Here is a 12,895-nt window from a genome sequence, read left to right as displayed (position 1 = left end):
TTTCCCAGCCCTTTTCATACACCGCTTCCTGTAGATGTCTTTTATGGCAGGAAGTGGTGCTCCGGCGATGCGCTGGGCAGTTTTCACGACCCTCTGCAACGCCTTCCGGTCCGAGGCAGAGCAGTTCCCGTACCAGACTGTTATACAGTTGGTCAGGATGCTCTCGATGGTGCAGCGATAGAAGTTCACCAGGATGTCTGAGGACAGGTGGTTCTTCCTCAGAGTCCTCAAGAAGAAGAGGCGCTGGTGAGCCTTCTTGACCAGCTTGGAGCAGTTGGTCGTCCAGGTGAGATCCTCGGAGATGTGGACTCCCAGGAACTTGAAGCTGCTCACACGCTCCACAGCCGTCCCCTTAATGTGGATGGGTGGATGTGGGTCAGCATTCCTCCTGTAGTCCACGATGAGCTCCTTGGTCTTCTCGGTGTTAAGTAGCAGGTTGTTTCTGTCGCACCACTCAGCCAGACGATCCACCTCCTCCCTGTAGGCGGCCTCGTCGTTGTCACTGATGAGGCCAATCACCGTGGTGTCATCTGCAAACTTAATGATGGTGTTGGAACCATCAGCAGGTCTGCAGTCGTGGGTGAAGAGGGAGTAGAGGAAAGGGCTCATCACACAGCCTTGTGGTACACCGGTGTTCATTGTGATGGTAGATGAGCAGTGGTTATCCAGCCGGACATGTTGGGGGCGGTTGGTCAGGAAGTCCAGTAACCATTTGCAGATGAGGGAACTGATGCCCAGGTCTGTCAGTTTCCTGATGAGTTGTGAGGGGTGGATTGTATTGAATGCTGAACTGAAGTCTATAAACAGCATTCTGGCGTAGGTGTTGTTGTTGTCCAGGTGTGAGAGGACAGAGTGCATTGCGATGGAGACTGCATCCTCTGTGCTCCTGTTCTGGCGGTATGCGAATTGGTGGGGGTCCAGGGTGGGGGGGAGACAGGATTTGAAGTGTGCTAGGACCAGTCGCTCTAAGCACTTAGTGATGATGGGGGTGAGTGCTACTGGGCGGTAATCATTGAGGCAAGATGGGTTGGAGTTTTTGGGTATCGGGACGATGGAGGTGGATTTGAAGCAGGCCGGTACCACAGCGTGGGCCAAGGACAGATTGAATATGTCTGTGAGCACTCCTGCAAGCTCCCCAGAACACGCTCTGAGAACACGCCCGGGGATGCCATCAGGGCCTGCAGCCTTGTGGACATTGATCCTGCTCAGCACCGCTCCTACATCGGTGGGGGAGAGAGTCAGAGGTTGGTGGTCTGGCGTCATGTCTGCTTTGGTTGCGGTTGTGGGGTTCCCTCGCTCAAAACGAGCATAAAAGTTGTTGAGCTCGTTGAGGAAGGAGACATCAGAGGATGCGGGGGAGGGTTTGGTGGTCCTGTAGTCTGTGATGGTCTGGAGTCCTTGCCACATGCGTCGGGGGTTGGAGTTGGAGAAGTGTTCTTCTACCTTCTTTTTGTAATGGTGTTTGGCTTTTTGATGCCCTTCTTTAGATTAGCCCTGGCTGTACTGTAGGCGTGTGCATCTCCTGACCTAAAGGCGGTGTTGCGGGCCTTCAGGAGGAGACGAACATCCTGGTTCATCCAAGGCTTCTGGTTGGGGTACATGGTGATCCGTTTCTGGGTGGTGACACTGTCTGTGGTTTTGGAGATGTAATCCAGTACAGATGAGGCGTACTGGTCCAGGTCTGTGTGGGTGAACATATTCCAGTCTGTGTTTTTAAATCTGTCCTGGAGCACTGCGTCTGTCCCCTCTGGCCACACTTTAATTGTCCTCACAGCAGGTTTCACACGTTGGATGAGTGGTGAATACTGAGGCGTGAGGAACAGGGAGAGATGGTCCGATTGTCCAATGTGGGGGAGGGGTGTGGCTTTGTAGGCTCCAGCCAGGTTGGAATACACATGGTCTAAAGTCTTGTCTCGTCTGGTGTGGCAGGAGACATGTTGGTGGAATCTGGGGAGGACTGTCTTTAAGTTGGTGTGGTTGAAGTCGCCAGCAACAATAAAAGCAGCCTCGGGGTGTTTATTCTCGGGGTGTTTAATAGACTCAAACCTGCCAGTTCCAGTTAAAAGACGCGCAGCCGCATTTTGAACGAGCTGTAGTTTGTGAACAAGGGCAGAATGGAGACCAAAAAAAAAAGATTCGGCCCAAGGGTAACAAGTATAAAGAGAACAGCATGGGACCTAGCACAGACCCCTGGGGGACACCAGCGGTAACAGGGGCAATGGAGGAGGCGTAGGTACCCATGGTGACAGAAAAGGACCTGTGTGTATTTTTTTCATACACTTGATTAATGAAAACATTCTTGGCAAATGCTTTCGCTTTCGTCCGCCGTATGTATTTAAGTCGGTGTGTTTTCTGTATGTCTGTCATGGTCCTGAGTCTGACGACTCTGTGTTTTGTGTGTATTTATATTATTCTATGTTCTTTGTTTATTCTGTTATATCTTTTGTTAAGGTTTACCATTTGTTAGGGTTTTGTTCTGTGCCTGCCTGCTCCCACTTCTCCGTGTTCGTTAGCGCTTCAGGTTTGTTTTCTTAGTTTTTTCCAGTTTAGGTTTTGTTTAGTTTCCTCCACTCCTCTGCCGTTTCTGTTTGTACCTCCACCTTCTCTATAAAAACTCCCCTGCATCTCAGCTGCCTGCATCTTGGGTCCTCATTAAATTCCACACGGCTCATCCCACGAGCCCTGACAATGTCATTGTCAGGTTGTCTGTTATACCCACCACAATTGTCACCGGTGTCACAGTTCTCATAGTTTTTTCATAGTTTTCATTTTTGGTTCAGCCCTCAACCCAAATAAAGGCTCGTTTTTTGCTGAAACCTGCAACTCCTCTGTCATCATCTGCTTTTGGGTCCTGTATCAAAAAAGCACAGGCACACCCTGCCGTGACAGAACGATCTGACGCAAGATGGACCCAGTGGATGCTGTTCGTGAGGAGGGTGTCACCGTCTCTGGAACCTGTGAGCATACATCTCTGGCACCTCGAATGTGTGGACAAAGCTGGTGGGAGTAAACACCATGGAGGTGATTCTTCACGGCAATCCTGAACTGCTGGAGATCCCGTCGGCTTCGGTGCTGATCTGCTATCTGGTCCGAGCCAAGGAGACGATCCAAGCCCGGGATTTGCTGGATTACTCTGCCCACTGCGGCTGCAGCTGCCAGTGGACTGCACGCCTGCCGTTTCTGCTTCGTCCCCGCCAGCAGTCCCCGCGCTTGCTGGTTCGGCTTCGTCTCAGTTACGAATCCGTCGCCAGCAGCTCCACTATTCGTGGCTCTCATGCTGCCGTGACATTCAGCGTGCCTGACGCCTGTCAAGCCAATGCTATGCACCTGCGCAGAGTGTGTGTAGCCAAGCCACTGGGGGCTTTTCTGCCATGGCCTCACCAACGACGTCACCGCTTTGTATGCAGTTCGCCACCACAGGCCTCCCCACAACTATTTGATCGTGGGCTATTGTGTTGCCGACCTCCGGGTCGTCCTCTGGAGCTTCATTGAAACTTCATTGATTATCATTCTTTTGATTTTTGGGCCATGTGCTTTTTGTATGAATTAAAATGGCGTTGAAGCCACAACAGCATTAACACCACAAATCTCTCTTAGCGAGTTAACGCAGATCGCCCCGTGCGTTGGCTGCACGGCGTCAACGCATTAGCGCAGTTAGATCGTTAACGTGTTAGCGGCGTGCAGCCCCATGCACAGAGAAGGGCTGCAGCCACTGGGGAGCGCAATATTGCGACCTCCACAGTAACCGGAAACACGTGATCTCTACAGTAGGTGGAAATGCGTTCCTGCATGGATCATCGACTGTGGAAACCTTGCAAGTGGATCGTAAAGGTTGGGACAGAGTCTGTCATGTGTAAATTTGCCGTTAATAATTATATAATTCTAGGAATCATCTAGTTTGCTTACACTGATTATGTTGGCACTTTGTTAGCGTTACAACAACGGTCAGACCCCCGAGGTATCTAAACTTGCAATGTGTGTACTTTTGACACCTCTGGTTAGCTTTTAGTGGTCAGTTTCAAACCAATTAGATTTTTGCTTGTTATTGAACAAATTCACTTCACTACTTTTCTCTATCTGACATCAGTGCACATTGTTCCCTTTACTGCATATTGCACTTTATTTATGTCTCTCATTCCACCTGCATCAACATTGTAGCGTTTGTCACAAAGACAAACTTACATTCTGCTCTGTTTTTTATTGCCCAGATGTTAGTTAGCCTTTGCTAAATTGTCTGTTATATGTCAATAGATACGTATGTCACTAATAAAAGTGTCTGGTAAATTATGTTTTTGTAAAGAATTTTCTCCCAAATCTCTTACATGCTAACTGTAACGTGTTATTTCTGCTAAAACCTGAACTTAAATGTGTATATGGTGTTTATCTGTTTTTCTCTGTTTATTCTGCCTCCAAGCCAGAATTGCAGGGTTAGGTTTTTTTTGTCCTTGCTACATTTGGAGCGCTTAGGCCTAATAAAATATTGTTAAACCATCTGCTGTCTCTGCTCTGGGTTTCTGCGCCTGAGTTCAGTTCAGTACAGACCACTCGGTCCCGTGGCAGTAACAGCATTGTTTATACTTCTTACTTCAAAGTAAAAAGCTTACAGTTGCTATTAACATTAATGTATTACCCTGTAATCAATAATATTTTTATACATTTTATGCATTAACCCTCTGGGCTCTATCCTGGCCATTTGTGGCCACTTCACTTTTCTTTTGACTGCTACACTGCAGTGGACCAAAAGAATGGTCCAGGTTTGATCTTAATGTGGTTATGGCGTTAACGTCATTTTAACAAGATTAACGCTGACAGCACTATTTTAGATTTTTTCAAACTCTAAAATACACAATATATCACAGCCATGACCTTTTGGTTACTGAGGACCAAAACTGGATAAAAACTCTAAAATAAATGCAAATTACATTTTTGGAAAATTGTTTTATTGTGTTTCATTCATTTTTATTTCATAATTATAATAATAATATGTCATGAAATTATGATTTAAAGAATTCATATTGGTGAATTTGTTTGTTTCAGAGTCAGAGAGCCGTGTCTCTCTACAGTCAGAGGTTTTTGTACGGCGCCTCAATCAGTTTGTATCACTGTGGTGGACTTTTGGTGGAGGAACCAGACTGGATGTTGGAAGTAAGTTAATTAAACTGTGTTTATTATTAAATATTTTATCATTTTATTTAATAATTATTTGTTAGGCTGCTTAGATGAGACAAAAGTATTTTTTTTATTTAAAATAATTTAGTGTTTGATGTTTGTCCTTTTTACTGGACTAATTCAGATGAGCTCTGCGAGTTTCTCTTGTTGAATCTACATTTCTGTCACAGTAAAATATATGTAGACAAGAGTAAACTTCATCATCTTATGATTAGTTAGTAAATTTCCACCACATCAGCTGCTGTTTGGATGAGTTAAAGTTTGCTTTCTGATGTTTTTATCGTGTCAGATGTTTCAGATTTAGTTTGAAATCATGTGAGCTGTTCAATAACATTTCAAATCTATATGAATGAGTAGCTGCTCTGTGCTTGTGTCCACTCATTTCTTCAGTCGTCCATGATTTAGACTTCTAATCATTTTAAAGCCAAACTTCTGCTGTAAATGTTTCCACATCTGCTTCTTTTATTTCCAGTGTAGTTTGAACATATTTCAGCTCAAACTGTGTGATGATTCTCTCTGTGCTGATATGCATGAGAGGTTTCTTAAAGGGAAGTGAAACAATGTGTGAGTGAATGACTGGTGGAGCAGAAAAAACACCTGACAGAAACTTCTTAACGGAGAAAATCAAATTGTGGTTCCTGTCCTCTAAGCTGATTGGTGTTTCCTAGGTGATACCCGCCCCGCCCTGAAGGTGCTGGGTCCCTCCAACAAGGAGCTGGAGCAGGGGAAGGCCACGCTCATGTGTGTGGCCAACAAGGGCTTCCCCTCAGACTGGAATCTGTCCTGGAAGACGAGCGACAGCAGTGGCAGCAGCAGCATCAGAGGGGAGGAGAGCAGGACTCCTGGAGTGCTGCAGAATGACGGCCTCTACAGCTGGAGCAGCACCCTGACGCTCACTGCAGACCAGTGGGGGAAGGTGGGCTCTGTGACCTGTGAGGCCACCCAGGGCTCCCAGTCTCTGGTCTCAGAGATACTGAGGAGAGACCAGTGTTCCCAGTCCTGATGTCAATCACTGAGTCTTTCATGCTGTTTTTCCTCTTTCTCTCTGTTTCTTTTTGTTTGCAGATTTAAAAAAATAAACTCATTAAACAGTCATATTTCCATCTCATAATGACAACAATCAGAGCAACAATCTCCTCTAGTTTCATCCTTTTGTGTCTGTTGTAAAGCTGATATTTCAAACTCTTAAAAGAATAAAAACGTACCGAGAAAACATGTTCTTTGACTCTGTGAGTTTAATAAATGCACATTAAAAAATTAAGATTTTGTAATATTTATTAAACCAGACCAAAATAAAAATGTAAACAGACACATGAAGTGTAATGTGCAGTGAAAATGGTTAAATATATTTTTTAATCCACATATTAAATATTTCTCTATAAGATGTTGAGGTCATGTCAACCATAGATTATCTGTGTGCTCTTCATAATTTCTAGTCTCAAAGCTGTTTTATGATCTACATTTTAATCTGATCTAAAACCTAATAAGTAAAATTAAAGAGCAGGGTGTCATCTGTATGTTTAAACAGAGATCATTTAAATCAAGTTTAAGTGAAGATTTACTGAAGTTTGATTAATGAACTATTTGGCAGTGAAACTCTGACGAGGCAACAAAGCAGAGAAGAGTCTAGAAGCTGGTGGTGGCAGAGGTGAAGCAGGTGGAGACTTAGCTGAGGATCTCTAATTGTCAGGATGAGGTGGAGATAAGGAGATTTAAAGCACACAAAACAGAGGCTGAGTAACTCACAGAAGGCAGCGAGACAACTAAAAATCTAAATTAATATAAAAATCTTTAATGAGCAAAAACAACATTTTTTTCTTTGTGGACCTTCCAGCTACGTCTTTTCATCTGAACTTATTGTTATAAATGTAGAAACTAAGAATGAGTCAGACTGATGGGCTGCAGAGAACATCAGTCATCTAAAAATAATGTTAATGTGTTAAACATCTGGAGCCAGTGTTGTGTCTGTATTCTGTGACTCATTAAACATTTATCTTTTTATTCGGGGACACCACTTCATTTTTTTTTCATGTTACTAACAACGTATTCAATAAGTTTATGAATGTTAAACTGTGAGTGCACACAAATGAAATTCCACAGTAAATATTAAAGTAATCGTTCCTCCCAGTCTTTTAGTTTGTTCTGCAGCTGTTGCTTCAGATCAGTTCCTCTTCAGCTGAGAGGTTTTTGTACGACAGATTTTCACTGTGTAAACAGAGTGTTTGTTTTTGAGCCTCAAATTTATGTTTAGATTATTTGAATTAAACTTTATTTTTATGTTGAACTGTATGATATTTATTGATTTTATTTTCATATATTTTAACATAAAGGTCTTATTTTACTGATAACTGTTAAAATTTAACAAATCATAGATGATATTATGGTGGTTCTAGTATGGAATGGAGGTCAAAGGTCACAATGAGTTTTCTCTATAACTATTCGACTTGTTGAACATGTTGACTGATTTTTACTTAATTTTTAGGGAAAAGAGAAAAAGAAACTATTTTTAGATTGGAAGCAAATGTGTGTGTGTGTGTGTGCGTGTGTGTGTGTGTGTGTGTGTGTGTGTGTGTGTGTGTGTGTCCTCAGTGAACTGTATCAGTCTCTGCAGTATCTTCCAGCTGCAGCAGTCACTTCAGTTTCTGTTCAGTCTGACTGAGGGAGGTTTTTGTACGACTGTTTTTCACTGTGTGAACACCCACTGACTGTTAGGGTAGTGAGCACTCTGACAGTAATAAACTGCTGCATCTTCAGCCTGGACTCCACTGATGGTCAGAGTGAAGTCAGAGTTTGATCCACTGCCTGTAAAACGAGCTGGAATCCCTGATTCTAGAGTGCTAGCATACTTAATGAGGAGTTTAGGAACTCCTCCATCTTTCTGTTGGTACCAGGCTAACGAGGGGTAGCTGTTGAAGAAAGTGCTATAAACATGAACATTCTGACTGGTCCGACACTTGATGCTCACATTTCCTCCCACAGCAGAGCTCACTGCTCCAGGCTGAGTCACTGTGATCTGTCCTCTGGACTCTGAGGATACAGAGACAAAAACATAAAGCAGCTTCATGGTTTTGTGGGCTTCATTTCAGAGGGACAGATGTTGATAGAGGAGAGGAGTTTGATTCTCTGGACTTTACCTGTGAAGCAGCAGCAGAGGAGAGTCCAGATGAGGACGCAGATCAAAGTCATGTTTTTGATGAGGAGGATTTCTGTGGCTTCTGTTGTGATGAAGGACAGCTGTCAGTCATCCAGTGTTCAACTCTCAGGACTATAAACTCTCCCAGAGCACTGGAGCATGGTGCTGCTGATGCAAAGTGCCTCTATGGAAATCATCTGACTGACTCTGGACTACTGGAGTTTGTTATTATCAGGATATCCTAAAAACTGCCTGAAAAGTTGATTCAAAATTAAAGATGCGAACTGATAAGAATTTAAGATAAGATAAGATAAGATAACTTTTATTAGTCCCACACGTGGGAAATTTGTTTTTTCACAGCAGGAAGTGGACAGTGCAAAAGTTATGAGGCAAAAATTAGAATACAATAAGGATAAATACAGTACACAACTGTACAGAATAGAATAAAATACTATATACAGTAGAATAAAATAAAATAAATATACAATAAGATAAAAATAGAATACAAATACAAATACTATATACAACTGAGTAAAAATTACAACGATGACAGAAAGGATTATTACACTTAGTATTATTGCATATGTATGGATGTGTGTGCTTGATCAGTTAAAGTCTTTATTATGGAGTCTGACAGCAGTGGGGAGGAAAGACCTGCGAAATCTCTCCGTCCCACACCGTGGGTGCCGCAGTCTCCCACTGAAGGAGCTGCTCAGTGCTGTCACAGTCTGCTGCATGGGGTGGGAGATATTGTCCAACAAGGATGACAGCTTAGCCGCCGTTCTCCTGTCACTCACCACCTCCACTGGGTCCAGAGGGCATCCTAGAACAGAGCTGGCCCTTCGGATCACCCTGTTCAGTCTCTTCCTGTCCCCAGCAGAGATGCTGCCGCCCCAGCAGACCACGCCATAAAAGATAGCAGAAGCCACAACAGAGTCATAGAAGGTCTTCAGGAGTGGGCCCTCCACTCCAAACGACCTGAGTCTCCGCAGCAGGTACAGTGATTAGTGATTCAAATTCCATCATTGACAAATAACTGACTGATCATTATTCCTTAGATATTTCCTTCTATTGAGAAAAATATGTGAAAGTGAGTTATTATTATTGTACAGCACTTTAGATTTTCTCAACTTTGCAAGTTCAGATTGTGTTACACTCCTACATGTTTATCTAATAGTGTGTGTGTGTGTGTGTGTGTGTGTGTGTGTGTGTGTGTGTGTGTGTGTGTGTGTGTGTGTGTGTGTGTGTGTGTCCTCAGTGAACTGCATCAGTCTCTGCAGCTCAGACTCTAGAGCAGTGTAGACGTGTTCTCTAGAGTGATGAGTCTTCTGCTCTGGATAACTGTGTTTGTCATGTAATTGATTGCACTTTTAGTTTCCCCCCCTGAGGAATTGCCACCTTAACGTCATCAGGGGGTTTGCGTGCCTTAAAAACGGAAAATTAAAACAACAACAAGTAAAATAAAATATTGCTAATCAGATTCTAACAACTAAAAACATGACATTTACCTGAGTTGGATGGCCTATTTTAAAAATATTCAAACCCAACAATAGCACTTCTCACTACTGCCAATATTACCAAAACTAAAAAGGGTAGGCCAAGTTATTAGAAAAAACAATTCATGTCTTTTCCTACAATTCTCAAATTAATTTGTAGAACACAACAGATTTCGTCTTGTTTTAAGCTTATTTGTTTTGTAAGGAACTCAACTCTGTTTGCAGCTGTACAGCTCAACTCTCCTTTCTCCTTAATTCAACAGTCTCCTGTTTCCCTTTCCAAAAACTCTTACAGATTTATCCATATCCAAGTTATTTGTTATGGATTTTTTTCTCGTGGGCCAAGATCAGCAAATTCCTCTTTCTATTATGTAACAAAAGTAAATAATCTTTACTAAAATCGCTGTGATTACATCATTGTATGAAACGAGGAAACTGTTGAGTGCAGAGATGAAAACTGGGCGGGGCTTTGTGTTGGGTCTTACTGACACAGGTCCTCGAGTCGGCTCTGTGCAGCAGACAGGCTCACAGTGGTGCTTGTGGGATTGAGAAAGAAACACGTCTCTACCAGACTGAAACTTGTCTTGTCGATATTCAATTTGTGGGCAATCTATTATTTTCTTTCTCAACTTCTAAAAGCTTGGCTTAAAGGGGTGTGGCCCCCTCTTGCCCCAGCGTACAGCCGGCCCTGCTCCTAAACCTGGTGGCAAGGCTTCCCAGGAGAGTTGAAGCTGTTATAGTTGCAAAGGGTGGGCTGACATCACCCTCTGGATTAAGAAGGGGATTTCACTCAAGGTCATATGTGTGTGAAGGCAGATGAGCAATGATCACTGACAAGCCTGACAAAACACAGACACACTTTTTCATCTCCTGTAAAATAACAAGAGTCATAATATAGTCAAGTCACCATGAAGTGAAGAGTCTGTAAAACAAAGTCTGTAATCTTATTCATTCTTACACTAAATATATATTTATTTTTTGGCCAGGTACACAAACTCAGTCTTATCACTTAACTACTAAAGCAACTTTAGACATGAATATCAGCTTAAAGTTAGTGACTTATTAAAATGACAGTTTCTTTCCACATTTCAAACAACGCCGTCTAGTTTTAGATGTTATTAAGCTCTTGTTTGCAATAGTTAGAGAACCTGCTGCTAATGGGACAATCCAGTAATTATGTTGGAAATATTGTTTCACTATAGCTTTGTGTGTGTGTGTGTGTGTGTGTGTGTGTGTGTGTGTGTGTGTGTGTGTGTGTGTGTGTGTGTGTGTGTGTGTCCTCAGTGAACTGTATCAGTCTCTGCAGTATCTTCCAGCTGCAGCAGTCACTTCAGTTTCTGTTCAGTCTGACTAAGGGAGGTTTTTGTACAACTGTTTTTCACTGTGTGAACACATCCTGACTGCTGATGTAGTGATAACTCTGACAGTAATAAACTGCTGCATCTTCAGCCTGGACTCCACTGATGGTCAGAGTGAAGTCAGAGTTTGATCCACTGCCTGTAAAACGAGCTGGAATCCCTGATACTCGACTGCTAGCATAGTAAATGAGCAATTTAGGAACTCCTCCATCTTTCTGTTGGTACCAGGCTAAACGGTTGGAGTACCGGACATCCTGACTGGTCCTACACTTGATGCTCACAGATCCTCCCACAGCAGAGCTCACTGCTCCAGGCTGAGTCACTGTGATCTGTCCTCTGGACTCTGAGGACACAGAGACAAAAACATAAAGCAGCTTCATGGTTTTGTGGGCTTCATTTCAGAGGGACAGATGTTGATAGAGGAGAGGAGTTTGATTCTCTGGACTTTACCTGTGAAGCAGCAGCAGAGGAGAGTCCAGATGAGGACGCAGATCAAAGTCATGTTTTTGATGAGGAGGATTTCTGTGGCTTCTGTTGTGATGAAGGACAGCCGTCAGTCATCCAGTGTTCAACTCTCAGGACTATAAACTCTCCCAGAGCACTGGAGCATGGTGCTGCTGATGCAAAGTGCCTCTCTATGGAAATCATCTGACTCCAGCAGGACTGCATAATTAGTCTTTGCAATGTGAATTCACAGGTTTCCAACATGTTTGGAGATGTAATTGGGTTGGTAGGTTTTTATTATTCTATTTATTACTTTATCCAGGACCTTTAAGCCTTCTCCTGATACACAATCTGGTAATGTGGATTAAAAGCAGAATTAAACATTCATTCAGCTACTGCTATAAAAGTGATCAATGACACCATTGAGGCAATGAACCTTTTGGTGTGACTTTTTTCCTAGACTGACTCCAACACAGATTTGGACCAGTCTCATAATGCTGTTTAATAATGGATCAATCAAATTAACATACCACTGAATAAAGGTCTCAGAGTCAGTTTTCTAAAATCTGGAATGTATTTGAACAGACTGCCACAAGGATACGTCTTTGTTTTTTAAAGCCATTTCATGGACAGATAAGACCTGTTAATTAAACAGATGATTGATTGATTTTAAGTAAAATAATTGCATGTATTGTTAATTAATTACTATCCATATGAGGTCCAAAGGGATCATCACCACAGGAAATAACAAAATAAACATAAGAGCAGAAACTTTAGGACCGTCCGAATCAACCACCTGGTTCATTCGTAAAAGGAATAAATGCATTGGACAGCACGATACTAAAAAGGCCTGAAAAACCACAGAAGAAAACTAAAACTGATAATGACAGAATGCTTAGTTAAGAAAAAAAAACATTCCCTTGGAAAACTTGGATGCAGTTCTCCTTGGTCGCTCAGCACTCAGTGACACTGACACTGCTTTGCACCTAACAGCTTAAAGGCCAGGGTCCTCAGTTCCCCCTTGGGACCTGGACCTTGTCCTTGGCGCCCTCCATTTGAGCCCCTGGAAAGTGCTGAGTTGAAGTGGCTATCGCTTAAGACTGCCTTCTTTCTGGCCCTAACTTCCACCAGATGAATTAGTGAGCTGGAGGCGCTGTCGGTCCACAGTGACTGTTGTAGGTGGCTGCCAGATGGGAAGGGGGTGGTCCTCCGGCCCAACCCTGCCAACCCTGAGATTTGAAGACAAAGGAGGAAACAGAGAAGACCTTAAATAGCTCCGTGATTTTGTCATATTC

At 43.0% G+C, this 12,895-nt stretch overlaps 1 protein-coding gene and 1 gene segment (V, D, J or C); one reads left to right on the top strand and one right to left on the bottom strand.

Annotated features, from left to right (window-relative positions):
* Positions 1–3,015: 3,015 nt before the first annotated feature.
* On the top strand, positions 3,016–6,386 carry LOC120728260 (immunoglobulin lambda-like polypeptide 5). The gene is made up of 3 exons (XM_040023060.1): positions 3,016–3,336; positions 5,103–5,145; positions 5,838–6,386. The coding sequence occupies exons 1-3, from the start codon at positions 3,016–3,018 to the stop codon at positions 6,170–6,172; spliced, it is 699 nt and encodes a 232-aa protein (XP_039878994.1). The 3' UTR covers positions 6,173–6,386.
* Positions 6,387–11,175: 4,789 nt separating this feature from the next.
* LOC120728243 lies at positions 11,176–11,658 on the bottom strand. The segment is given in 2 exon segments: positions 11,176–11,499; positions 11,607–11,658. Coding segments are annotated over 2 exon segments (375 nt in total).
* Positions 11,659–12,895: the final 1,237 nt, after the last annotated feature.

This window comes from Simochromis diagramma, unplaced genomic scaffold (genome assembly GCF_900408965.1).
Source record: "Simochromis diagramma unplaced genomic scaffold, fSimDia1.1 OVJJ01000307.1, whole genome shotgun sequence".
Taxonomy (NCBI): Eukaryota; Metazoa; Chordata; class Actinopteri; order Cichliformes; family Cichlidae; genus Simochromis; species Simochromis diagramma.
This window is presented reverse-complemented; position numbering and strand designations above follow the sequence as displayed.

Excerpts from the sequence above, each read along its gene's own strand:
- LOC120728260 (XM_040023060.1), top strand. The coding sequence starts at position 3,016 with ATGGAGGTGATTCTTCACGGCAATCCTGAACTGCTGGAGATCCCGTCG. Across the intron at positions 3,337-5,102 it reads ATGCTATGCACCTGCGCAGA|CTGTGGTGGACTTTTGGTGG; the intron begins GTGTGTGTAGCC and ends CAGTTTGTATCA. Across the intron at positions 5,146-5,837 it reads AACCAGACTGGATGTTGGAA|GTGATACCCGCCCCGCCCTG; the intron begins GTAAGTTAATTA and ends GGTGTTTCCTAG.